This window comes from Trichechus manatus, unplaced genomic scaffold (assembly GCF_000243295.1).
Source record: "Trichechus manatus latirostris isolate Lorelei unplaced genomic scaffold, TriManLat1.0 scaffold00305, whole genome shotgun sequence".
Lineage (NCBI taxonomy): Eukaryota > Metazoa > Chordata > Mammalia > Sirenia > Trichechidae > Trichechus > Trichechus manatus.
In genome coordinates, this window is record NW_004444241.1 from 120,362 (window position 1) to 147,036 (window position 26,675).

The 26,675-nt window shown below is 50.4% G+C and overlaps 2 protein-coding genes across 4 annotated transcripts in view; one reads left to right on the forward strand and one right to left on the reverse strand.

The window, feature by feature from the left end:
* Positions 1 to 21,076, reverse strand: part of ZFHX2 (zinc finger homeobox 2) — a 30,942-nt gene extending 9,866 nt beyond the window's left edge. The window contains exons 1-4 of one of the 2 annotated variants that reach the window (XM_004390493.1): positions 20,784 to 21,076; positions 1,987 to 4,082; positions 1,252 to 1,769; positions 487 to 727 (exon numbers count right to left, since the gene is read on the reverse strand). In XM_004390493.1, the coding sequence (XP_004390550.1) occupies positions 487 to 727; positions 1,252 to 1,769; positions 1,987 to 4,033 (2,806 nt within the window). In that variant the 5' untranslated portion in view covers positions 4,034 to 4,082; positions 20,784 to 21,076. Of the gene's footprint in view, positions 1 to 486; positions 728 to 1,251; positions 1,770 to 1,986; positions 4,603 to 20,783 lie in introns of those variants that run through there. The other variant, XM_023725401.1, reaches the window with a different exon arrangement.
* A 2,471-nt stretch (positions 21,077 to 23,547) lies between these two features.
* Positions 23,548 to 26,013, forward strand: THTPA (thiamine triphosphatase). Of its 2 annotated transcripts, XM_004390494.3 has the most exons (3): positions 23,548 to 23,877; positions 24,198 to 24,743; positions 25,853 to 26,013. In XM_004390494.3, exons 2-3 carry the CDS (start codon positions 24,203 to 24,205, stop codon positions 25,969 to 25,971), a joined length of 660 nt encoding a protein of 219 aa, XP_004390551.1. In that variant the 5' UTR covers positions 23,548 to 23,877; positions 24,198 to 24,202; the 3' UTR covers positions 25,972 to 26,013. The 2 variants fall into 2 exon arrangements, with proteins under 2 accessions (XP_004390551.1, XP_023581160.1); XM_023725392.1 differs by having other exon boundaries at positions 24,198 to 25,974.
* The last annotated feature ends 662 nt before the right edge of the window (positions 26,014 to 26,675 follow it).

Below are 26,675 nucleotides of genomic sequence, written 5' to 3' on the forward strand. Positions count from 1 at the left end.
TTGTCAGGGGACTCTTCCCATCACTGCTGCCTTTGGACCACCCCCATAGCTTCCATGTCCTTCCAACATATCCTGGCCCACATGAAATGGATTCTTTCCTTTTTCTCTCTTTCCTCCTGACTAGCTCTAGCCTGCCACCCACCCCATACCCAGCATTTCTAGGACAGTAGTCACTACTCAGAATCACTAAGGAGTCCTCCTTCCCTCCCTTCTGTTCTCTGTTCTCCTCCCAGCAAAATCCCTGCCCTTCTCTGCCTCCTCCCTCCAGTAGCATCTTATTCTCCCTCCCAGCTCAGCAGCCTCCACTTTTCCCAAAAACCCCGTCATTCCACCTTACTAATCCTTCACCACCCTCTTTCCACTTGTTATTGATGCCCACAGACCCACTTCTTCCTTTTATCACATCCTTTCTCATCAGCCCCCAACCCCCTGGCACCCGGCCGTCCTCCCTGGCCAGCCCCTACTCTCCAGTTCCCCTTTCCTCACCGAGAGGCCGAAGCTGCCCATGGCTGAAGCTCAGGATGCTCTGGAGAGCCAAGAGTCCTTCCTCAGCTGCTGGGCCATTCTGCAGCAGGTGCAGGCGCCTCTGGGCCTGGGCGTCACGGTGAGCAGGTGCACGCAGGTGTTGCAACACAGCCAAGCGGGAGGGTGTCTCCCACGCACACAGCAGGCAGTGGTAGAGCCCCAGCTCGGGCCCTGCTTCTGCTTCCTCCATCTCCAGCAGAAACTAGAAGCATAGGAAGAGACAGGCTCAGGCCCACAGGACACCCCCAGATCTCAGGCCTCCTTTGCTTCCCCCAAGGGAGTCTGACTAGCACACCCCTGTCTCCACCCATCCTTCTACCCCTTGGAGCATCCCTTTTCCCTCCTATGACCACCTGAGTATTACTGCTTTTTTCCTCCAGTCTCCTTTTCCTCCTGCCAATCTGGACTCCCTTCTAGGATATGAGTGGAATCTGGTTCCATCCTCTTGAACTTCTGGGGACAGGATGGGCTGAGGCAACATGGACCCTTCCCTCCAGCCCCAAACACCAGAAGAGCTGAATAAATGATGAGCTTCACATCTTCAGAGGCCACTCTACCTTTGGCCTTTCTCCGTGTCTGTCTCCAAATACTCTATTACCCTGGTGCACACTTCCCTTTTTCTTCATTTCTTCCACCTCGAATTGTCCATCACTGCTCCACTCTGCACCTCTCCCCTCTGTCCCCATCCCCTTCTCCTCTTTCTCTCCCCATAGGCCCCACCCTCACCTTATAGATCTGCCTGTTTTCCTCATGGGCTGCACCCCGGGTGTGCAGCTGCATCTTCTCCTTGCTGTTGGACTCAAAGTCACAGATGTTGCAGCGCAGGTGCAAGGGGGAGACAGACCCGTAAGGAGCTCCGTCTCCCAGGGGCACTGGTGAAGGGGTGCCCACGGCCCCGGCCCCCTCCCGCAGGTGGGCCGCCAGCTGGTACTTCTGGGTGTGTTTGTCCGTCTTGAGGTGGAGCTGGAAGTTGGCCTTGAGCTGGGTGCTGTAGCAGCAGAGCTTGCAGCGGTGGGTGTCACCAGCAACCTCCTTCCACTCGGCTTCCGGGAGGCTTCGGCCCACACTGCAGTGGTAGAGCAGTAGCTCCAGGGTGTCAGTGCTGAAGGCCTGGCACACCAGACAGCGGAACACCTTCAGGGATGGGCTGTCATGTGGGGCTGGTGAGGTGGGCAGGCCATCAGGTGAGGAGCTCAGGAGCTGACTTGGAGGCAGGTGGGCATCCGGGGACAGGCTGCCAGGGTCTAGGGGACAGAGACAGACTGGTAGCCCAGGGAAGAAATGGGACAGGGTGGGTTTGCTCTGGGAATGTGGGGAGGTGGGTTAACAAGGAAGATAGTGCTCAGAGGCCTTTGTGGTCACCTAAGTAGGGAGTTGGCCTTTGGGAGAAAGCCGGGAATAGAGGATGGTCCTGGGGAGGGGAGGAGAAGAGGAGAGAGAAGCAGAGCCCAGGAGCCTTACCAGCTGTGGGGAACTTGCGGGCAGGTGCTCCAAGGTGGTGGAAACCATTGAGAAGCAGCTGGGCATCCAGGGGCTTATCTGGCCTCAGCCCAGGGCCAGGAAAGGGAGCCTGAGTCTGCCCCAAGGCCTGGGGCCCAAAGTACTGGAAGAGCTCAGGAGGGTTGGCAGGGGCAGCCCCTGGGGGAGGAGGAGGGCCCGGCCCTACCAGCCCAGGTGGCAGGCCCAGAGGCAGCCCCTGGTGCAGCATTAGGATGTTCTGCATGTGCTTCTCGGAGGTCATATGGATGCGAAGGTTGCGGGAGATATTCGTCTCGTAGCTGCACACCTTGCACTGCCAGGACGATTTGGTCTTGGGCTCTTTGTCTCCTGCAGAGGGCGGGAGTGATGCCTCTGGGGGACTGCCCTGCCCACCGGGCCCTGCCTGGAAGCCCTGCAGGTTGGCCAGGTGCTTGTCAGACTGCATGTGGATGCTGAGGTTGCCCTTGGTGGTGGTGGAGTAGTTGCAGACGTCGCAGCGGTAGGGTTTGTAACCACAGTTGTAGCTCTCTCCACGGGCTAGGCGGGGGTGGGCACCGCCAGCACTGCAGTAGTTGCAGTGACTGTTGCTCTCAGGGTGCTTCTCCCGCATGTGCACATCCAGGGTCTGCTGGTACTTGTAGTGCCAGTTGCACTTGGGACACTTGAGTGTCTTGCAGGAGTTGCGTGAGTGGAGCAGAGACATGTGGCTGGACAGGCTGAGGCCCTGGAAGGCTGCTGGCGCTGGCGTGTAGTCATCAACCAGGCGGAAGGCCTGTGGTGGGTCATTGGGGTCTTCAGGGGAGCCCACTGGGGTGGGGATAGTGGGCCCCTCCTTGGAGGTGGGTGAGCTTTGGTTGAGTTGGGGGCAGAGCCCTCCATCCTCTTCTTGCCCCTCAGGGAACAAATCTGGCCCTGCCTCACCTGCTGCCATTGGCAATTCTTTGGCTTGGGTTGGGCTGGGGTCCCAGGTGGCTGTGGTTGTATGTAGAGAGGGTGGGCTGAGGGCCATGACTTCTTCAGGGGACAGGACATGGGCCTGGACTTCTGCCACAGGGGGGCCATCCTCAGTCTGGGCTACATTTGCCTCCAGGTTCACTGTGCTGCTATTGTCAAGGGGTACCTCAGAAGGGGTACAAGCAGGGGGTTTTGGTTCCAGAAAGCTTATGAGGGCCATGCAGCCCTCGCCCCCCTCCTGGAGCATGGCTGGACTGCCTGGTAGGCCCTGGTGTTGGGCAGGAGTTAGTTTCACCCCATGAGAGTGTGTGTGGCCCATAAAGGCCTGGGGCCTGCTGAAACCCAGGCGGCACGGAAGGCAGAGCCAGAAGAGTGCCCTGTGATCTCCCCCACTGCTCCCCATGAGGCCATCTTTGGGATCTCCAGGTGGGTCTGGAGCCAGCTGGTAGCTCCAGAAGGCTCCATCCCTTCCCTCACAGGCGGCCAGAGGTGGCACTGAGGTATTGTGGGACAGAATTTGGTCAGAAGAACTAAAGCCTTGGATTGGGTCAAAGCCATGTTGGATGTGAAGGGCAGTGAGGTGTGTGGGGGGTGGGTGGGCAACGAGGGGCAGGCTGGGCTCTTCCTTGATGCCTGCCTCACCCCAGGGGAAGCCCTTTGGTAACAGGGGTTCACTGCCACCTGTCAGGGACAGCTTGGCCACCAGGTAGGCCTCACCACCAGCTGTGAAGAATAAGTGGTTGTTTAGGTCCATGGGAGGGAGCCCTTCTCCTTCCTCCTCCTTTTCCTTGTCTGCTTCCACTCCCAGATCCTTTGGTGGGAAGAGACTACAGCCAGGCTCTTGTTGGGGCACCCCAATCTCCTTTGGTGGGACGAGGCCACAGCCTGACTCCAGGGGCTGCCCCCCTGGCTCTGAGGGCCTCATGCTTTCAGAGGTGGAGGGGGCAGCAGAGGGATCTTTGGTGACAGGATCAGAGGGGGTATGGGAGGAGGAGGTGTCCAGAGGTGGGGACAGGGCATCTTGCCCAGGGGAGGGGGTGGTTCCCGCAGTAGAGGATAAGCTAAGGGTGGCCATGGTAGACAGAGGAGTGCTGGGGGTTCATTTCAGCCTGACAGCCAGTACCCTGCAGGGAGACATGGGAAGAGCAGTGCTGTGAGCTTGCAGCGGAGACGCAACTAGGTGTTTGAGTGTCTGCACACTTTAGCCCTGTCCTCTTCCTGACACACCAGACTCAGATACCCATTTGCCCATTTGACAGCCTCACTTCGTGTCTAACTTAACATGTCCAAAATCAGAACTCTTTATTTCTTCTTAGAACCTGTTTCTTCCCATCTTTCCTATCTCAAAAATTGGCAATTTTCCTTCTGCCCTCAAACCATATCCAATTCCACAGCAATATCTAAAACATGTGTCCAATCCCCCACCCCTGCCTCTCTACATCTCCACTAGTAACTCCCTAGTCCAAGCCATTATCATTTTTTTTTCTGAATTAATTCAACACATTCCAAAGTGACCTCTGGTTTCCCCTGCAATGTATTCTCCCTCCACCCAACAGCCAGAATGATCTTTTATTTAATTCTCAATAATGAAAAATGCCAAACATATATAAAAGTAGACCAAATGGTATAATGAACCCCTCTGTACCTATCACCCAGCTTCAACAATCATCAGCTCATGGCCAATCTTGTTTCTTCTATATCCTTTCCCACTCCACCCCTCCGCCCCACCACCTTTCCTGTATTGTTCTGAAGAAATTTCAGGCATCATAGAAAATCATATTTTTGAAATGTAAATTGTACTATATTCTGCTTAAAACCCATCAATGATGTTTCACTGCATTATGAATAAAATCCAAACTCCTTTCCATGATCTACAAAGGGCCTATCTGATCGATACCTGCCTACCTCCTAGTACATCTTACACTCTCCTCCCCACCTCACTCGCAGGACCAGCCCACTGGCTTTTCTGTTCCTCGAACACTCCAACTTCATTCCCATCTTAGGGCCTTTCCCCAGGCTGTTTTCTCAGCCTGGAATGCTCTTCCCCCAGATCTCTGCATGGCTGGCTCCTTGTCACTCAGGTCTCTTCCAACAGGCCTTCTCTCTCCACTGCAACTAAAACTGCCCCTGGGTTACTTTCTTCATAGATTTATCACTACCTGATACTTCCTGGTTTGATGTTTTTAGCTGCCATTGAGTAGGCCCTAGACGCAAGGTGACCCCATTTCCTGGTTTACTTATTTACTTCCCCTTGTAGAAGTTAAGACTCTATCTGCTTTATTTATTGCACCGTCAATTAGCACCGAAAATGATGCCTGCCACACACTCAATAAATGTCTGTTGAATGAACAGACTCTGAGAAAGAACCTAAGATTTTCCATGCCCTGAAGAGGCAAATTCCCCAAGTCACGGTCTTCTTGCCACAACTAATTTTCACTGGCACACAGAGACTCCACGCTGCTCTCTGATGCCTTTCAGATCCATCTCTGGTCACTAGCATGTGGAATAGGTAGGCAGGGGCTTCCCAGGCCAGTTGAAAGACAATAGCTTATATGTGATTAGCCTCTTTCTCTCCAAAGAGATTAAAAAAATAAGTAACAATAATATTACTAATAGCTATTGAGGTACATATACAATGGTCCTGCCATTGTGCTAAATGCTTTACATCAATTGTCTCATTTAATCTCACAGCATCTGTATTTTACAGATGAGGAAACTAAGAAACAGAGAAGTTGAGTAAGCTGCTGGTGATCATATAGCTCCAAGGTGGTGAAACTAGAAAAGGACTGGTGAGACACTTATGACAGAGTTATACCCCAAAGCTGCGGCCTGGGTTCCCCATTATCTGGGCTCCTCTATGTTCCTCAGATACAGTACAGGCAACATGAGGCTCCAAAGGACTAGAAGTCATGATTCCTGGGCTGCCTCCCGCTGACTAGAAGCACCAAGGCTCCCATGCTGCTCCCAACCTTCTTATCTTGATCTTCCTCCTCAAACTCACCAATTCCTCAGGCCTCACCACCCCATACTCCTTCAATGTTCCAAGTGGCCCATCTCTATTCTCTCTAGCTTTCAATACCGGTAGATCTCTAATGACTGAACGTTTAGAACTCTGGCCAGAGTACTTCAGAGAAGCTGAGGGTGTTGACAGATAGGGCCTTTCCTTCTTCCTTGGGCCACTTCTAACCCTTGCCTCCTCACCTTCCTTGATTTGGGATGGGTCCTAGGTCTGGCCTGGCCCAGCCTGCAGGCCCCTATTCAGGCTTCCCTCCTCCTCCTGGGGGGCTAGCCAGGCGTGAAGTCAGAGCCATTAAGAAGTTAAGAGTGGGGCTGGATTAGCATGCTAATGAAAATGCAAGTCAGCACCTGGGAAAAGAAGGGGATTGCTGGGGTGAGGGGTTGGAGAAGTGGGGGAGTTGGAGAACCAAAACAAGTGAAGGAATTGGATGGAGGGGAGTCTATTCCTAGATAAACAGAGAACTGATTTAGGAAATAATATTGAAGTCATTATTCCCTGTCCTTGAGCATAGAGAATGTGACCCAGCTGGAGCTGGGCTCACAACTGCTCACAAGGACTCACAAGGACACATCAACTGGGCCCTGAGGTATAAAGACAATAGCTAAGATAATCTTGGAAAATATCTTTGAGAGAAACTTTCACATCAGACACAACACAAAAAGACTTTCTACTCTTACCTTTTTCTGTTAGCATTTAGTGAATAGAAATTTGTTGGACCAATGAAGACCCTCCTGACTCTCTTTACTGAAACCTGTACCAATGACTGTTAAGATAGACAATTCAAAATGTAGGATCTCAATTTCTAGCCAATCTGAAAAGGCTAAACTTTCAATGGTTTTGCCCATTTGCAATGTTAATATATACTCTGTAACTGTTTTTTGGACTCGGGCAGACCTGGCTCTGGCAGCAGTGGTTGTCCATTTCCCACTTTTGCCTTTCTGAATATATGCCAAATAAAACTTTCTTTTTGCTTTACTAAACCTTATTATGTTTTTACCCTACAACAGAACCAAACCAAAAACCAGACCTGTTGCCATCAAGTAGATTCTGACTCAAAGTGACCCTATGGGACAGAGTACAACTGCCCCATAGGGTTTCTAAGGCGTGGCTGGTGGATTCGAACTGCTCACCTTTTGGCTAACAGAGGCCCTATAAGCTGTAGGAGAAAGGTACTCCTCCTATGGAATCCTTCAAGGGGAGGAGGGAAATAAGTGTGCTGGCTGGTGAGAGTCTGACATTCCACTGTCACCCCAACAATGGGGGCCCCCTGCCCTTTCACTGTACCACCTGGTGGGAAGAACTGAGGCCTGAGCAAAAGGGGCCTATTCTCGGCCCTGTCACAGAGGGCTGAACGTGGGTGGTCCCAGCAATGGAGCCCACCCTGCCTACTTCCACCAACCTACTTCCATTGCTTCTTCCTGGCTCCCGACTCACAACTCTAGATCAAACTTCAGAGGAGGGCCAGGAAGACCTAACCTCAAATCCTGCGGGTCCTCCCAGATTTTCTCACCAAAGCTTCTACTTCCCAGGACTGGAAAAAGACACAGCTTGATTCCTAGCTAGAAACCAAAGGAGCAGAGAGCTTTTGGCTAGCTTGTGGGTGAGACCCAGTTGGGGCCGAGGGTAGGTCAGCAGCTGTTTAAAATTGCAAATCTCTGCCCCACCATTCAACCTAACCCTCCTCCTCTTCAGAAAAGAATTTCAATTGCAAATTTATCTCTGCCTCAGTACATCCCTCCCCACCCCCACCCACTGCCACCAATTTCCCCCTCCCCCTTTCCTCTTCATGGCACTTCTCCCTTCACCCACTATTTATTGCAAACCTTTAGCTGCAGCAATTATTTTTTTTACTTTTTCCTCCTTCCATTTCCCTTCTTAATCTTTTCTTCCTTCCCTCTCTGAATCCCTATGTTCCTTTCTTTGCCCTTCCTACCACGAACTCCATTTTCATCTCTTTCTGGATATGATGCAGAAACAGATAAGAGGACTAAAAGTCACTCCCTCCTGCCCCCCCACTTCCCACTTCTGGCCAAGATTCTTGTTCTCCCTCACAATCATCGCCACTCCTCCCTTTAGTTTCTGACTTTCGTCAAGGGCATCTTCTCTCCCTTGGAGCACATCTTAGACTTGGGTGAAGGGAAAGGCGACCCCTCTAAGACCCTACGCTCCCGCCTCTGGAGGAGGGAAGGAAAAAGAGGACTGATCAGGTTTAGAGTGGGGTGAGGGGACAAGCAAAAGGAAAGACCTGGGTGGAGGCAATGGCTGGGGGCCTATGAAGAGAAGAGGGGCTAGGGGAGACAGAGAAGGCAGTGGTGTGATTAGAGAGGAGATTGATGTGAAGGGGTGCCACAGACGGCAGAGAGAGTCAATAAAAAGAGAGGATCACATTAGAGGCAACAGAGAGAGCTTTAAATTACATGGCTGCTGCCACCGAGGGGGATGGGAGGAGGGCTCTGAGGGTGTAGTCATCCTGAGATGAATCCTCAGCTCCAAAATAGCCCTCAGTCTCCACAGCTCCCTGGCTGCCTCTTCATTCTACCTCCTTCCTAATGCTTCCTTCCCTCACAAGGATGAGGAGGGGAGGAATGGGAAAATGGAGAAATCAAAGAGGTTTTTTTTTTTTTTGGATACTGCCCTCTTCTTCCTTCCAGACCTGGCTTTCTGATTATTTCTCAAGATGAGAAAGGGAGATCAGAAGGCCTACTTTCCTTAACTAGGGAGTTGTTGCCCTATAAGCAAATATCCAGTCACAATCACTGAACTGCGAATATTCTTCCATGGGAGGTAGGGAGAAAACAAAACAAAACCAAAAAACCCAAATCCGTTGCAGTCGAGTTGAATCCAACTCCTAGCGACCCTATAGGCCAGAGTAGAACTGTCCCACAGGGTTTCCAAGGCTGTAATCTTTACGGAAGCAGACTGTCACATCGTTCTCCCGCAGAGTGGCTGGTGGGTTTGAACCGCCGACGTTTTGGTTAGCAGCCAAGCGATTAACCACCGCGCTACCAGGGATCCGTGGTAGGCATAAAGGCACCCATAAATAGCTGGCCAAGAATTCCTCCTTGATGCACACTCTCTGTTCAGGAGGCAGAGACAACAGGGAGCTAGAGGCACCAAGACAGGCACTAGGACCCAGAAAGCTACAGAGAAAAAGATGTTTTAAGAGGGAAAGTCTCAGATACGAACTTGCAAAGAGGTGCAAAGCTAAAAAGGCAGACTTTGAGACCAAGCAAGACAGGAAATAGTTAAGACTTGAAGGACCAGAGAATTCCAAGAGCTAAAGGGGCAGGGGCAAAGGACCAAAAAAAAAAAAAAAAAAAAGAGGATAATTCTGCTCCTGAGGATGAGCCAGGATGTGGTTCAGTTTGGCTGGCAGAACTGGAGGCAAAGTGGGCCAGGGGCACGCTCTTGGGAGCACCCAGCAAGACCTGGACTACCCTCGTGTTCAGTCCCCCTCCCACCTCTGGCAGACCAGCAGAGAAGAGAAACACGACTGCTCCCTAGTGGTTACAGAGGGAACATCACTAAGAGGGCAGGCCTGATGGGCGACAGATACAATTTCTCCTCCCTGCTGCTCCCCCTCCATAAAACAAAAACCCAAAAGCCCCCCTCCCTCCATTTCCCCAAACCCAACAACACAGCAAAGGCTGCCAGAGGGCACCATCACGTTTGTTTAAAATTTGCATACAATGATTTCCCCATCAGCCCTCCAAATAGTTTTGCCTTTCACTTTTCTAACTGTTCAATCTGTCCCCTCTCCCTTAAACCAAAAACCCAAATTCGTTGCCACTGAGTCCATTCTGACTGGTTAAAAAAAACAACAAACCAAACCCACTGCCATCGATTCCAACTCACAGTGACCCTATAGGACAGAGCAGAACTGCCCCATAGAGTTTCTAAGGAGCACCTGGTGGATTTGAACTAGCAACCTTTTGGTTAGCAGCCATAGCACTTAACCACTACACCACCAGGGTTTCCTCTGACTTGTTAGGAGCCAATTTTTAGGACCGTTTCATTTCTTTCCTTTTTCTGAAATGCTTGCCTAAGGCATTGCTCTCTCTTCGACACTCACCCTGCCCTTGCTTTTCTCTTCTTTTTGTCTCAACCTGTTGCTTTCAATAGGAGGCAGCAAATGTTAAAAAAGCAAATGTTTTATTTTATATACATATTTGTTGTTTGTTGTTAGCTGCCAGCCACATGCTGACCTCATGCACGATGGGATTGGAACATTGTGATCCATAGGGTTTTCATTGGCTGGTTTTCAATAGTAAATCCCGAGGCCCTTCTTCCTAGTCTGCCTTAGTCTGGAAGCTTCGCTGAAACCTGTTCAGCATCACAGCAACACACAAGCCTCCACTGACAGATGGGTGGTGTCTGCGCATGAGTTGCACTGGCTGGGAATCAAACCCAGGGCTTTTGTATGGAAAGCGAGACTTCTACCACTGAACCACCTCACGTATATATACTTATCTTAATTTTTTAAAAAAGGAGACAGTCATGGAAAGAAGGGGGACGAAAAACAGGAAAGATGGAGTGTGTATGTGCAAGAGGGAATTGTTTGATGTAAACAGTAAATAAATTCTAACTTGATGAGCACTTTTTGTTTTTAAGGCAGTGGAACGATGTGGCCTTTGGCAGGACTTGTGAAGACCCAGGTTCAGTCCTGGCTCCACCACTCAATAGCTGCCTAACCTTGGTAAGTAAGCTACTTGAACCTCAGTTTCTTCATCTGTAAAAACAAAAAGAATGATAGCTTCCTTTCCAAGACGTGAGAAGTGCATATGCTGGGTGTTCAGTGAGGTGATTCTTTTCCTTCTCTCCTGGTTATCTCCTCCCATAGAGCCCAGCATGGTGTTTGCATGCAAGCTGACAACTTTCCTCCTGCTTTGCCCCTTCCTTGGCCAGGACTCATCCTCCAATCTCTGTCCTTTTCAACTGTGGGCAGACACTTAGGTGGGCAGGAAATGAATCTACTCTGTCTAGCAGCAGAGTTCATTTCTCACTTGGCCCTCTTGATTGCTGACTAAGAGAAACCCCATTATCCCAGGTGAAAGTGGAAGCTTCATCCAGGCTCACACTTGGACTAGGCACAGAAGCAGCTAATGCCCAAATCAAAACTGCTATGGCCTCTCTCTTCCTTTAAAACCAGCATTTTCTCTGCTTGTCTTTAAATCTTAACCTCTTATATGTAAAAAGAAAATAAAAAACAGTAATTTTATTCCTCCATTTTTATTCTACTTATCTCTCCTAGATCTCTCCCTTCCCCCTTCTACAAATATTTAGGGGGTGCTTACTTTACACAAGGAAAGTTTTGTCCAAAAGAGAGTATGGCAGGGAAAGAGTACATATTGAGATAAGACAGGCGGAGGGGAGGAAAAGGAAGGTCATATAGGGTAAGGAAAGAAACAGCCAAGGCAAAGGAAAGGAGAGAGAAAGAAGGGAAGGAGAGAGGGAGAGGAATGAAGAAAAGAGAGAGGAAAGAAGCTGGGTCTTGATCTGCATATGTAAATATTTAATCTCATCAAGGCCTCCCAGATTTGGCACCAGAATGAGCAGATTGGCCTGTCCCCAGTGAGAAGGATACAGTGAGGAGGCTTTGTTTTACACCTTGCAAGATGCTTAAGGTGGGCATGAGGAAATTGTATGAAGAGAAAAGGAGACACTGAGAGGAAGAAGCTGGGGGTGTGGGTAGGGAGTAAACAACAACAAAAAACTAAACTCATTGCCGTCAAGTCAATTCCAACTCATAGCGATCCTACAGGACAAAGTAGAACTGCCCTATAGGGTTTCCAAGGAGCAGCTGGTGGATTCGAACTGCTGACCTTTTGGTTAGCAGCCAAACTCTTAACCACTGTGCTACCAGGGTAGGGAGTAAAACCAAAAACCAAACCTGCTGCCTTCAAGTGGATTCTGACTCACAGCAACCCTACAGGTAGGGAGTAGACAGGGAAAAGGAAAGCTGTGGACTGAAACCACACTGGTATATTTACTATACATCCACATTTGCATGGGTTTGTGGAGGTGTGCTGCAGGGTGTCTGCTGCTGGTGGGGGTGGGGTGGGTGTCCTGGTGAGGAGTCTCTTGGCCCCTGCATCTCCCAGTGACTCTACCTGTGTTAGACAGCACTGTGGAGCTGCTCTGTGCATGGATCTGGGATCTGTGTGATCAGGAATACAAGTATCTTGCAGGTGCACTGGGCAGACTTGAGAGGTTCTCACATTCTACATACCTCAGGCTTAGACAACCACACAAAGCCAGGAGAGCTCCCTTAAATTCAGCTTCAGGATCAAATCTGATCCTGGCATGGGAGGACCTCTGTAGACCTTTAATCTCCCTGAGCTTGGAAGGAATTGCATGCAATTCTATAATTATTTGGAAGAATACTATTATAAATGATTACATATGTGATGTAAAGACTCCATTTAAATACTATTACAATAACATCAGCACAATAACAATAGTAAATCAACAGTAACATCTTTTCCATGCTTACCATGTGCCAGGCACTGTGTTGAGCCCTCTGCAAGAATCACATCACCTAATCCTCCACAACAGTCTGATGAGATAGGAACAGCTATTCATTCCCATTTTACAAATGTGGAAACAGACTTAAATGGGTTGTGATTTTTAAGGTATCCCACTAAGAAAGAAGTAGAGTTAAGACTGGAACTCAGGTAGCCTGACCCCAGTATCTCTGTTCTTGGGTTAATCTGTAAGCTTTTGAACTTTGGCTGGTATGCATCTTTCAGTTTGTATCACTCTGCCCTTATGGATGTTGTCTTGAGCACATGTGCTGTCATGCTCCTCTTTGAGCTTGAAGGCGCTAGATGGATAAACCAAAAATAGGCAAACCCACTGCTGTCGAGTCGATTTCGACTGATAGTAACCCTATAGGATGGAGTAGAACTGCCCCGTAGGGTTTCCAAGGCTGTAAATGTTTATGGAAGCAGACTAACACATCTTTCTCCCAAGGAACAGCTGGTGGGTTCAAACCACCCGCCTTTTGGTTAGCAGCCGAGCACTTTAACCACTGTGCTACCAGGGCTCCTGCTAGATGGCTATCTAGTATAAATAAGATGGGCCAGAACAACAGGACCACTGTTTTGGCAACACCAGGGGATGCTATTCACATGCCAGTCTATGCAGTGGCCCTGGCCAGAGCCCATGCATTATTTGTATGTGTGTGTGTGTGAGTGAGTGAGAGAAAGAGTCCCTAGTGGCACAGTGGTTAAGCGCTCAGCTGTTAACCCAAAGGTCAGCAGTTCGAACTTACCAGCAGCTCTGCAGGAGAAAGATGGGGCAGTCTGCTTCTGTGAAGATTACAGCCTCGGAAACCCTATGGGGGCAGTTCTACTCTACTATAGGGTCACTCTGAGTCCAAATCAACTCCACAGCAATGGGTGTGAAGGAAAGAGAGAGCAGGTGCACACACGCATAAGAACAAGCAGGCACGTGAGCGAAGTTGAGCCCATGTGAAAAGGTAATTTGAATAATGATGTGGGTGTCCACATGTGATAGTTTCCTAAAGTTGAAAGTCTACATATGTGTATCCATATTAGCATATGAACTTCACTGGACAAGCTGTATGGTATCATTTAAAAACAGTCAGACCTAGAATCAAATTCTAGTTCTATTCCTTAATATGTAAATGACCTCAGATGAGTTGCTTAAACTCTTTTACGCCTCAGTTTCTTCATCTCTAGAATGGGGAATAATACCTCATGGAGTTGCAACAATTGAGATTGGTCATTATTGAAACTGGCACTTTGTATGTGATCAATAAAAAGAAATGATAATTATTCACCCACGTGCCTTATTTCCTGAGTTGGGGTGTATGTATGTTTACTGCTTTTTATTGTGTGTGTGGAAGAGAACCTGGAAAGTTGCTCATTCTTGTGCCTGCAGCTGGGTTTTCCTAAGGCCCTCTGGTAATACCTGTGTGGGTCCTGGGCTTCCCGTTCAGCAGCAGGGTGTCCTGTGTGGGTGTGTTGCTGTGTGCCTGTGTGTGCTCGGCTGATGCCCGGGCTGATGTGCGGGCGTGTTTGGGGTGGTGGTAATTACTGGGATGGCCCACCCCTAATAAGTGTGATCTCGTTACACTCTCGCCGCCTCTAATGGAGCTAACCTCATTTCACAGCCATTAGAGATGGAGATGAAGCCACGCCCACTGGCCCCACCAGCTGCAGCTTTTTCATCCCTAGCCACGTTCTTTCCTTCTGGCTTGCCACTTCTTCTACCACCTCTCATTCTCCCTCCTTCTTTTCTGCTCCTCCTTCCAGGTTTCGCTCTCCTTTTCCCCATTGTTCTTTTCCCTATCTCTCTGTCTGCTCCTCACTCTTCTTCCCTTGTCTTTTCACATCTCCCTTCTCTCTCCTCTCCTCCATTCCTGGGTTCCTCTTCCCTTCACACTGCACTCTTCCTGTTCTTTCCTCATGTCTGTTTATCCTCCACACCTCCATTTCTCCATCCTCTTTTCCGTGCCCTGCACTGCTGCTGTCCCTCTCCTCCCCTCCCCTCCCCCACATTGCCACGTCTGGTCAAAGGACAAATCTCAAGGGGAAACCAGCAAAGACAAACAAGGAGCAGTGACTTCATTATCGACGTTAATTTGCCACTTCAGTTCCTCCCGCAAGGGTCAAAGCCAGCACAGCTTGAACTCAGTACTGACACGAAGGCCGACACCATAACCTGGCTTTTCTGCCTTAAGCCTCTCACACAACCACTCTTCTTCCCTCCTCAGCCATCTTCCATTTCCCTGCAGGGGGTCAGGCTCCCTGTTTTCTCTCCAATTTCTTTCTTAGTTCTCGCTGCCTACCACGCTTCCCTCCCCCCACCCCGCCCCCATTTAAATTGTGGCCATCTCTCTGGGCCGTCTCTCTGGGCTCTCTGCCATCACTAAGTCACATGTTTTTTTTTTACCTTTGACTCCCTCAATCTCTGTCATACTCAGTCAGTGTCTCTTCTCCCTACTTCTCCTTATCCACTATATATTCCGAACTCTTTCTCGTTCCTTTCGTGGTCTTCTCTCTTTCTAACCTCAAGTACACTCCTTTCCCTAAAGCACTAGGATTTATCTCTAGGTTTTGGAAACCACACAGACTGAAGAAGCTGGAAATCGGAGGAAGAAAGGCATTTGTGGCCCAAGTCCCAGGCAGGGTAGAGATACTGGGTAGAAAGGGAAACAACTGCAATGGAGGCGTCAGGCCAACGAGACAAGGGAAGCAGCAGGATCTAGACTCGGACACCCAAGACACACAGGCCTTCAGAGAAAAAGGAGGACAGAGGCAGAGGGCCTTAGGCTTGAGATTGGGGGTGGGAGAGGAGGGATGTGGAATGGTCCCCAGAAACAAGGAACTAAAAATCTGAGGATGGAAATGGCTTTGACCCCATCAGTTCCTCGGGAAAGTTCTAATGTTCCTGTCCCACCCTCTGCCCTCCTTCACTGAAAAGCCAAATGACTGGCAATTGACTCTTTACCTTTAGCCCAATCTCAGCCCCAAAGGGAGAGGCTGAGGGCAGTTGGCTGTGACTGGAGGAGGCACTAGGGAAATATCCACATAAGAAGTAAAATTTTCTTACCCACACCCATCCTGTCCCACTGACATGCTATGCAGAACCAGACACGCACAGACATACTCTTCTCCCCATAGGGAGCTCTTGTACACTCCATGCCAATTATGTCCTAATTGCACAGGTCCCGATGTGTGCACCATTCCAGTGGATGGCCCTTCAACACCACCATCCACACTAGGGATTCCACACTGAAACCTTAGCTTTAATGTAATCCCATATTCCTGCCCAGGCACAGAGGAGGGCTCCTGTTCTCTCATTTGACCCCCTCCAGGCAAGTATAAGCAGTCAAAAACAGACGTTGGAAAAAATATCTGAGTGCAGAGCAGTCTCAGTAAGAATTAGAAAAAACTGTCTTCCTCCAGGTGTATGCAGCATACACGCCAGTGGTACAGCTTGGTGACAGGAAAGTAGGTGGATCTCAGCCTTGTCACCCTTTAACCAGGCACCCTGAACTACGGTACATGGAGGTCCTGCTCTCTGGACTAGTTCCTACATGGTGGGGGGGGGGGGGCACTGAGAGCCAGTGGGGATTATCTCAGGGTACTGGAAAGCACCTCTAAATCTTCCACCCCTGCCTCATCAGTCTGGGATGGAGGAGGGGGTGGGCTGTTGCTTGAGGCTTTCCCCAAAGAGGCAAGGAAGGAGCTCTGGGGAAGTGGGTGGTGGGATGACTGAGCTTAGTATGAGAAGCCAGAGAAGAAAGATGGAAAAATCAATGAAATGAGTTTCTAACAGTGAGGCAAAAGACCGCCGTGTCGACAGCCTGTCGCCTTCTGCAAAATATGATCTGCCCAAGTCCATGGTGGCGGCTGACAGTGCATATAGCAGACACCATTCTCCCTCAGGCCCCCTCCCACCAGCCCCTTCTCCAGCTGCCCTGGCCTTTCCTATAGCCAGACTCTCCCCCAGGGCTCTCAGCTTGCTCTCTCTTCGGGTCTTCTTACCCAGATTTTTTTAGCCCATTCAGGGTCTTTTGGGTTCTTCAGCACAGGACTGGCTATAATCCCCGATTCGGTGCATCTTTCTCCTCTATGGCTTCTGTATTTAGACTTCTGTCTGCAGATTTCACTCTGAGAATTGTGGTGAGCTCTGTACCTCTTGCCTCCGTGACCTCTCCTACATCCTTCTAGGCTCATTCAACAGTGGGCTGTCAGACATCAAGACCATCCCTCATACGGCTCCTTACATCAAGGTCTGTGCAACAGTAACCTGTGCCTCTCTCTACCTTTTGGCCCACTTGGTCAATGCTGACTTGTAATTACCTGGGTTGGGACTTGGGACAGCATGTTTAGGATGGGCCTGGTATTGATTCATGAACTCTATTTGTGACTAGTGTTTATGTGGATATGACTGATTCACCTGTGGTTTCATGATTCGGAATGGGGTAGGGATGCTACTTCTAATTCAAATCTGCTGACTCTCCTTGGAAACGACGCTCAACCTTTTCTGGAAACTGCCTCTACCCTCCTCCACATCTTCCCCTTGGGCTCCTAGGACTGTTCATTCATGTTTTCCTCCCTTTCTCTCTTCAAAGACTACCCCAAATCAGCCCTGTGTCCGCCCTGGCTGTCTGTAAGTGTGCCCCTAACCCAAAGTCTGTCCTCTCTCTCACTCAGATCTCACTGTCACTGGGTTAACTCCCCTCCAGCCCTTTCCTCCAGTTTCTGATTTCTCAACTTGTCCATTTATGAAGACTTAGGCCTGGGGGCAGGGGAGAGAGGAAGATGGTCAACCCTTTTCCTTATTAATTCAACATTTGGTTAATAGGTATTTATTAGACATCTTCTGTGTGACAGACACCATGCTAGGTGCTAGGAAACAACTGTAAGACAGACAGACCTGGCCCATGCTCATATGGCCATCACGACTAACCCTGGGTCTCCCATCCGACAGGTTAGTCTCTCCAACCCAGAGTCCCTTTTTTCCCTTCCTGTACAGCCAGGTTCTACTGTGTCCTCTGGCATTTCAGAACGCTTCCCCTTTCTCTATCCCTGCATCAGTTTATACTCTCATACAGCGCTGATCCCCTCTTCTACATTTCCAGCTTCAGCCTCCATTCCTAAACGCAAAGGTAGGTTCATCTTACATCTTCAGTAACTCTCCTCCTTCCCTGCTCACAAAGCTTTGCTCCTTTCATATTCTCGGTAACGAACATTTCCTGTTCTCCCTTCCTTCTTTGCCTTTCAGTCCTACCATGCTGTCCTTAATGCCCCGTCTCCTCTGGTCCCTTCCTCTTGCTTCTGTCAAGCTCTCGTGAACCTCAAGCTGCCCCCAGGAACAGGACCTCATTCTGAGATAAGAAGAGCCCTAGGGAGACAAGGTCAAACTACCAGAGCCTGGAACCCTACAGATTTGGCTCAGGCCCAGGCCCCATGCGTGATATATAGCTCCCTAGCAAAGCAGCAAGTTGTTCCTGTATGGGTCTCAGGTAACACCAGCTGCCTCTGACATCATGGAGTGAAGAACCGTTTCAGGTTGCCAAGGCAGCACCAGCAATTTATGACATCAGAAGCTTGAGATCTTTGGTTTTCAGGGGGCTGGGAAGATTCAAATTCCTGTCAGCTAAAGTAAATGGATATTCTTTTTCATCTCTTTGCTTATGTTCTCCTGTCTTGGGAATGAAGTGCAAAGGCATTATGGTGGTGTAGTGATTGATGAGGCCACTGGAATGAATGCTGTGGGGTTCACTCTCCCTCTCTCTTTACTCTATGTCTCAGCGCTCTCCCCCTCTCGCTTTGCCCAGTGGTATTTTTATTAAAGTTCTTTTTTCCAAATTGCCCCTCCTGCAGTTCTCTCTTTGCATCAGTCACGCTGTGACCTCACGAGGCATTTGTTTCCTTTGATACCTCATCCTCTCGCCTCTTTTCCCCCTGCCATGCTCTGTGCAGCTCTGATCTGCTTCAGCACTCCTCCTTTTGCCATCCATTTACCTTCTTTGTACCACTCTTTCCCTGTCTCATCCTATTCATCAGTTTCCTTCCTTCGTTACATGTTGCTTTATCTGTTGACCTCCTCTTTAAGAATCTTCTATCATTTTTTCTCCCTCTTTCCCTCTGTATAGCTATTAACTCATGTTTTATTTCATTCTCCCAATTTTTCATTTATCAGCCATCCCTGATTCCATTCCTCCCCTGCCCCCCATTCCGCACAGATTTTCTTCCCTTCCTTTGCACATTCCTCACGTCATACATTTCTCTACACCATGTGTTTATTGCACCCGGCCTCCCCTTCCTTTCTGTAATTCTGTTCACCTTTGAAATCTTCCATCTTCTGCCCATATCTACCTCCTCCTTTTACCCTTTTGAGCTCTTCAAGGTCTGGAAAAACAATGATGGGCTTAAAACCAAAGTAAACTCTCCAGACCCTTTATCCACCTTTACCATTTTTTAGTCTGAATGGACCTGGCCCCTTGCATAAGATAACATTTATCACACTAATAAAAATGCCTAGTAAAGAATCATGTGGAATCCAAATATGATAATAGCAGCTGAAGGAGAGGTTGCGCCCAGGAAGATGATGAACTGGAAAGTGAAGAGAACGCCACTGAAATCTAGAATGAACCAAAAGGTGAGGGCAACCAGACAGGGTGGAGCTCAGAGTCCTAAAGAATGTCCCCTTAAAAATCGAAGTTGACAGTTAACTGACATAATGGCACTGACTGATGAAGGGGTTATATGTCCCTGCGAGCCTGTAAAATTGATTTATTGGCCTGTTTATGTGCCTTCACAAAACATACCCCCTACCTCTCCTGGCCCCTTGCTCTCTGGTACCAGGGATGCTGGGGTTAAAATGCTAGGTAAGAGAATAATGGATAAAAGGAACTTGTAGTGACCAAAGAGAAAAGGTAAGAAGAGGATAGATTATGGGAACAAAGGTGGAGAATAAGCAAAGAAGATCATGGGAGTGAAGGGTGGAAAAGAAGGGGTGAGACAAAATGCGGAAATGAAAAAATATACAATGGTAAAGTGGGAAAAGGGAGAAAAATTCAGTCAGCAAGGAAGAGGTTTGTGGTGGAAGCTCCTGGAGAGGCAGATGACACAGACCAGAAGAGGAGGTCCTGATGAGGGAGACAGGCACATGGCAAAGGGGACAGTCAACAATGCTAGCAAGTTCCAAAGCTTCCCAGGTGAAGGCGGAAGAGGAGGCCATCCTGGTCATGCTGAAAGGGCACTGAGTCCTTGGGGGAGACACATCTGCTCCATCCCCTTACTCTTCCTTGGCCCCTGACCAGTGACACCACAATCATGATGGATAAGCAAACTCCAAAGTAGCCTGGCAAGGCCAGGGATATCCACACGGACCGTGAAGGAGAGGGCATGGAGTCCTAGACTGGCAGAACAGACGGCCAGGCCAAGGCTTGACACATAGTGACAGGGACAAACGGGGAGAGGATCACTCGGATGGGAAGAGTCACACGGAGAAAGACTCAGAGATGGATGGGTGAAGAATGGGAAAACCAAGAGGCAGAGGCAAATGGACAGAGATCAGCGGGACTACACGTGCAGGGAGCAGCGTGGTTGAGTGCTCAAAAATGAGAGAGGGGAAGACGAGAATGCACCGAGAGTTGGGGGGCCCAGATAGACATGCTTCACCTTGAATGGGGCTGTTGCCTCCCCTCACCTACTCGCACCGTTCCCTCTAAAAAAGCTCAACTTCAAGCAAAAACGAAGATTGAGGGTATCCGCATCCCCCACCCCGCTGTACCCCCGCCCCAGCACGATAGCCCATCTATCAACACGTCCGCAGTGGTTCCAAGCCTCACCCCGCGGCCGGCGGGGGACCGCCGAGACCCAGGCCCCTTCCGGCTGACAGTTCCAAGCCCCCGCACTCACCCGGCCTCCCCTTCCCTCTGGGACCCCTGTTCCCGCACAGCTCTGCTTGGTCCGTCTAGGCTTTCGTTACCCTCTGTCTGTCCGGCTGGCTCCTGGTCCAGCCTTTCCCTTCTCCGTTTCTCCCTCCACCCCTGCATCTCTCTCTTCCCTCCATCCCCGCCCGCAAGCCCTCTCCCTTCCATACCCCTACCCCTCCTTCTCCTCGGGCCCTCGGTCTGTCCGTTCGTCCGTGCCCCCTCCCCCAGCCCCTTCCCGTCCCTCTCTGTCTCCGCCAGCGGCAACCTCCGAGCGCCTCCTCTCCCCTCCGTCTCGAGCTTCCAAAGAGCAAGGAAGGAAAGATGAGAGAGAGGCAGAGGAGAAAAAAAAACCAACCCAGCAGCATCGGAAATCGATGCACTTACACCTCAGCTGGAAGCAGGGACGGGAGTCGAACCGCGGCCGACTGGCAGCGCGAGGCGGGGAGGGGAGGAGGCGGCTCTTGGAAGGGACTTCTCCGATGTGTTGATTCCTTTTTTCCCACTCCTCCTCCCTCCCTCCAGCACTCGCTCCGGGGCGTCGGGGACGGAGATGGAAAAAATAAATAAATTCGAGGGAAGTGAAGGAAAATAATCAATGCTATTTGGCTGCGGCTGAAGTGTTTTCCCGGCTTCGTGAGGGGGTTTCCATTGATTCACCCTGGGCACTCGCTCGCTCCCTGCCTCCTCCTCCTCGCCCTCCTCCTCCTCGCTCTCACTCCTCCTCCTTGCCCTCACTCCTCCACCTCTTTCGCAGGCTGAAGTCGAGGCGTCCCACACAATGGAATAATCAATACCCAAGCGCCCGGGGCGGCCCCACTGAGCAGGTGCAGCGGCCCGGCCGCCGCGGTGCATGCCGGGAGATGTAGTCCGTCCTCCCCCGCCCAACGGCCGGGAGCTGAGGGGCCGAAGCTAGGATTGGGATGGGGCCTGGCCTGAGGGCGGGTCGCTCCTTGGCTCTGGCACCAGGTCCAAGCCGGTGCCTGCCAACCAATAGGGCAGGCTCTTTTCAACTTGTGTCTCCTCCTTCTTTTGCCTGCAGAAACCATACGTTTGTTTTGTTGTTCTGTTTTAAATCCGCTCTAGAGCAAGCCCTGGCTTCTACCAGCTTCCCAGAGCCGCCTGAGGCCTCTCTTTTTTTTCACTGTCTTCTCCCTTCTGATTGAGTACTAGAACCTTCTCCTTCACAGCAATTCCTCTGAGTCTCTGGGAGCTTCTGTCTCCTCCAAGTGGTAGCATAGCCGCCAGAATTGGGGTAGGCATGGGGGTGGGTCCTGGCTCCTTGTTCTCATCTTCAGTTTATCAGTTTATATGCTCTCCTATATTCTAAATAACAATAATTGCTAAGATTTATTGAGTGCATGGGCATGGGTCCAAGCACTTTTTCAACCCTCACAATCCTATGAGGTGGATACTATTTTTATTAGTCTAATTTTACAGTTGAGGAAACCAAGGTACAAACAAGTTAAATAAATGGTCCAAGGTCACACAGTCAATAAATGACAGCTCCAGGATTTAAACCTCGATGGTCTGGCTCCAAAGTCCACATTAGCTGCTGCAGCCCACTTCTCTTTAAAAAAGAAAGGAAGAAAGAAGAAAAGAAAAATCCCAGAGTTCACAGGAAAAAAGGAAGGAGAAAGAACTAACATTCGAATATTATGTGTCAGATAGTTTGTCATTGAATCTTCACTATTAACTCTGTGAAGCAGCCCACATTTTACCAGTGAGAAAGGGTTAGGGAAGTGGAGTAGCTTGCCTAAGGCCAAACACCTAGAAAGCGGAATTGAGAGTCAACTTTCCATTCCATTAACCTGATACCTCTGCCCCACTAGATTGACCTTTATGACTCAGAGAACATACCAGGTCTTCCTGGGGCAACAAAACTAAAAAGCAAAGGATGGATGAAAAGTCAGACCAGTGAAAGGAGTTAGGAGCTGAGGACCTCTTCCTCCATGCCCAGTGGTGCTTTGCATGGGGTCGGGGGAGGAATGCTTCCAAGACATCCCACATTCAAGATACCATGTCTGTAAACCAGTGTCCTTCTCCCCAAGGGCTACCCACTGGACATGTGTTTCCAGAAACATACTGGGGAGAAGGCAGGTGTTGAGAACCTGGGAGGAGGGAGCCCAGGGGTTGACAAGAGCTACTCTTCTCAGCAAGTTACTTCATCCGGAGATTCTGACATACAGTTAAGGCCTCCCAGTAACTATATTCCTTAAGAGTAAGAAGGAGCCGTCTCTATTTTGTCTCCCAAAGAAGTCAGGGGGTCACCTCCATGCCTTCCTGTATTTTAAATGAACGAGTATTTCTCATACTCCTGACACAGGCTACTCAGAGACCACTGGAAACTCAGTGACAAACTCCTCAGTCTGATCCTCACGGCCTTTTCCAATCATCCCCTCAGTTGTACTACTAGTCTCATCTTCCTCTCCTGTGTAAACTGGCTGTAAACCGTGTACACTGGCCAGCTGCTGTCCCGCTTCTGGGACTTTGCTCACGCTGCTCCTTTCTGCATCTGGGTCTCCAACTGCTGAAATCCTATCATATCTTTAGTTCCAATAGTTTTGTATCAGAACTAAAGACATGATGGGATTTCAGACTAACTCTCTTCCACAGCAAGTTTCCTATCCCCCTTACCCTGAATGTGCATGCCAGATGTATTAAATCCCCTCTAAAACTCCAGAGTAGCCGAACTGGTCTGTTATCCTTTTTTCAGCCCATTACCACGGGCCTGCACTTAGATGACCACCGTAAATAGTCAAATATCTGTTGGACAGTGTCTGAGTGAGCGACTTGTATTCCAGGCTCATCTGCTTAGGGAGTGAGAAGGTTGGAGGCGGGACTGTGGCCTAGCTCCTTTCACCTGACTCTTCCCACTGCTCTCCTATATTCTAAATAACAATAATTGCTAAGATTTATTGAGTGCACGGGCACAGTTCCAAGCAGCCTCAGCTCAGCTTTAGGTAGGGCTCCGCGGGCACTAACTGCAGGTTTCCTGTCACCATAGCGACGGGTGGGGAGGGAAGGCACAGTCTCCCTTTCGAACTACAACTCCCATCATGCACCCGGGCCCCAGGGCGCCCAGGCTCAGCCTGAGGCCTGCGATCCAGACCAACCCTCGGGAACCGGGAGGGGTCGGGAATGGAGAACCGAGCGCTGGGGTGACGGCGTCGCTCCGCTGTCCATTGCAGGAGTCTCGCCTCCCCATAACCTAGCGGGTCTCTCAGGCCCCGGCCTGCACTGTGCACCACCACATCGTGCTTAACATGGCCGTTCGTTCTGGGAGCGGCCGTGCGCGCTAAGAGCCGGACGGAGGTTCGGAGCCAGGGACTGCTCCCGGCATTCCTTGCGGGTGTGGCGTAGGCTCCCTTCCCCAACCTCCGGGACCACGAGAGAGGGACCTTCGGGCTTTGAGGTGATACTCGAGGCTCTGCCGGCCGGAACTGTGGCGTGGAAGGGCAGGGTCATCCTGGACTGGACGGTGAGCCACTGGCCTCCTGGGGTACCAAGGTATAGAGGGGGAGCGTTGAAAGGAGGACACCTGCTACATGGCCGGGGCCTGCTTTCTAGTGAAGCCTTTGGATTGAGCACAACATAGCAGTGGAAGGGATTTAATTGGGGTCCTGTCACTGTTGTGGCAGGGAGAAAGGGCTGTAGCCCCAGCAGCGAGTTCTGCAACACTGTGTGTCTCATAAGTTTTCCAGGGCCGGGGCTGTGCTGAGCTGTCACCCTGCAGGGCTGAGTACCCAGGCTTTGCACTCTTTGGAGCTCAGCAAATGTTTGTTGATTAACTGATTGCAGGTAGCATGGCCCAGGGCTTGACTGAGGTGGAGCGAAAGTTCGTCCCTGGGCCTGGCACAGAGGAGCGGCTGCAGGAGTTGGGGGGCACCCTGGAGCACCGGATCACCTTCCGAGACAGCTACTATGACACCCCTGAGCTGAGCCTCATGAGGGCTGACCACTGGCTGCGGCAGCGAGAGGGTAGTGGATGGGAGCTTAAATGTCCTGGAGTAGCAGGTGTCTCAGGACCCCACACTGAGTACATGGAACTCACAGCTGAGCCTGCAATTGTGGCCCAGCTCTGTGAGGTGCTGGGGGCTGAGGGCCTGGGGGCTGGAGGTGTGGCTGCTGTGCTGTGTCCACTGGGGCTGCAGGAAGTAGCTAGTTTTGTGACTAAGCGGAGTGCCTGGAAGCTGGTGCCCTTGGGGGCTGAGGAGCTGCCACTCTGGGTGCACCTGGACACAGCTGACTTTGGCTATGCTGTGGGTGAGGTGGAGGCCTTGGTACATGAGGAGGCTGAAGTGCCAGCTGCCTTGGAGAAGATCCACAGCCTCAGCAGCCTTCTTGGTGAGGGAAACAGGCCCCTCTGTGCTTTCCCTGCTCCCCACTTTCCTCTTTTGGATTCACTCATTACACCATGTAGTGGGGGAGGGTCCCTGAGTTATTTCTGTAATGAGAATTGTTTTAGCCATTTTCTAGAGGACCTAGTTGGTTTAGGGTTGACTATCAAATCTGGTTTCCTCTGCTTTTATAGTAGCTGTCCAACTGGATTTAATCCTTCCACGTGTCTCTAGTCTTTATCCCAGGCTTTATGGCTCATCGAGTTCTCAGTCGAATATCTCTAGCCACTGCAGGTCTCCTTCAGTTCCATTTGTCAGGTCTCTGTCCATTCCTGCTTCAGTCCTTCCTTCATCCCCCTCCCCAGCCCCCGTCCTCTCATTTTCACAACTACCTAGATCCTCATTTAATTAGGTCTATTGGCTTTGAGTAAAATATAAGAATGTTGGTAAACTTTGGCAGGTTTTTCTTTTCCTAAGCTTAGCTCCCTTATAGACAGTTCATCCACACAAGTATAAGGTCGTGCATCCCACAGGGCCTCACAGCCATGGAATGCTCTTCTCACCTTCTCAGCAAACACACTGAATTTCCGGCTATATGCCCAGCATGCTGCCAGGTACTGACAACCAACACTGGCAATGGGCGGCACCACACCAGATGGAGGGCAGATTCTAGGTGGACCCTGCGCCGTGGGAATAGCTTCCTCTAGTGTTTTTTCTGCATCCCTTGGTTTCTCTGTGTGGGCATCTCTGCATGGGCTTCATTACAAAGCTAATGAGCTTTGGCCTGCCTAGATGGGCTTTAATCTTGATTGAGGGACAGAAACAATAACTGAAATGAGGCACTCTCTGCCTTCATGACACCTTGGGTGCCTGTTCATCATTTCTCCTTGGCTGGAGAAGCTCATGCTTGCTTCCCAGCTACACTTCTGCCTAAACTGGCCCTTTTAGCCCCCAGTTCCACAGGCCAGTAAGGGAGTGGGTTATGGAAGCTGTTGGGTGGCACTCAGAATCCCTGTGCTGCCTCAGTAACTCTGGGGTCCTGGCTGGGTGTGCAGGAAGCACAGTCAAAGCATTTGAATCTGCCTGGCTCTCTCCTTACTGTCCTTTTGCCTGTAGGTGTGCCAGCACAGGAGAAGCCACCTGCCAAGCTGATGGTGTACCTGCAGTGCTTCCGGCCTCAGGACTATCAACTCCTGCTAGAAGAGAACAGCTCCAGAGAGAAGCCACGGGACTAAACATCCAGACAGTAGCCCGGGCTAGGGGTGTCACTTGCTAGAGGGGGAAGAGAGCTCTGGGTCTAATGGGGTTCACTCCGGGGCTCACTGTGCCTCTTATCCTGGCTTCCCTTCCGACAGTGACTCCTTTGTCTCTGGCTCTGCCTGTTCCTTTACCTTATCAGCTATCCTTCCTTGAATCCTCCCTGGCTGCCTCTTCTCTCTCATCAGTCAGATGCAATCTGTGGGCCGCCCCTCTCCCCTGGCCGCTAAGCAGTCTCCATTGATTTCCGCTCGTGTTTATAGGATTTCCACTTAGCCGTGATCAGTAGTTAAGCACAGGAAAATCCCTTGCCTCCCACCCCCCACCTTGGTCGATGCCATTGATTCTGCCAGCGGCTCCTAAACCACCTTACAGCTGAGTTAGACATGAGGGGAGACGGCAGGGATTTCCCTGCCTTGGGGCGTGGGGAATAGCAGCAGGTTGCAGAAATGGGTGGGAATGGCTGTCGGAAATCTAAAAATTCTGGTTTGATTTTGCAGTTGTGCCCTGCTCTGGTCTCACCAGGTAGAGTGCTTCCTGTGGAAGTTTGAGGACAAATTTGCTCCCCAGGCTGGGGGGAAAGAAAACCTTCCTTGTTGAAACAGGTTTCAGAGGCATAATTCCTGTGTAAGAGCGCTTCTTCCATTGCTGTTATTCAAATACATTTTATACCTCAAATATA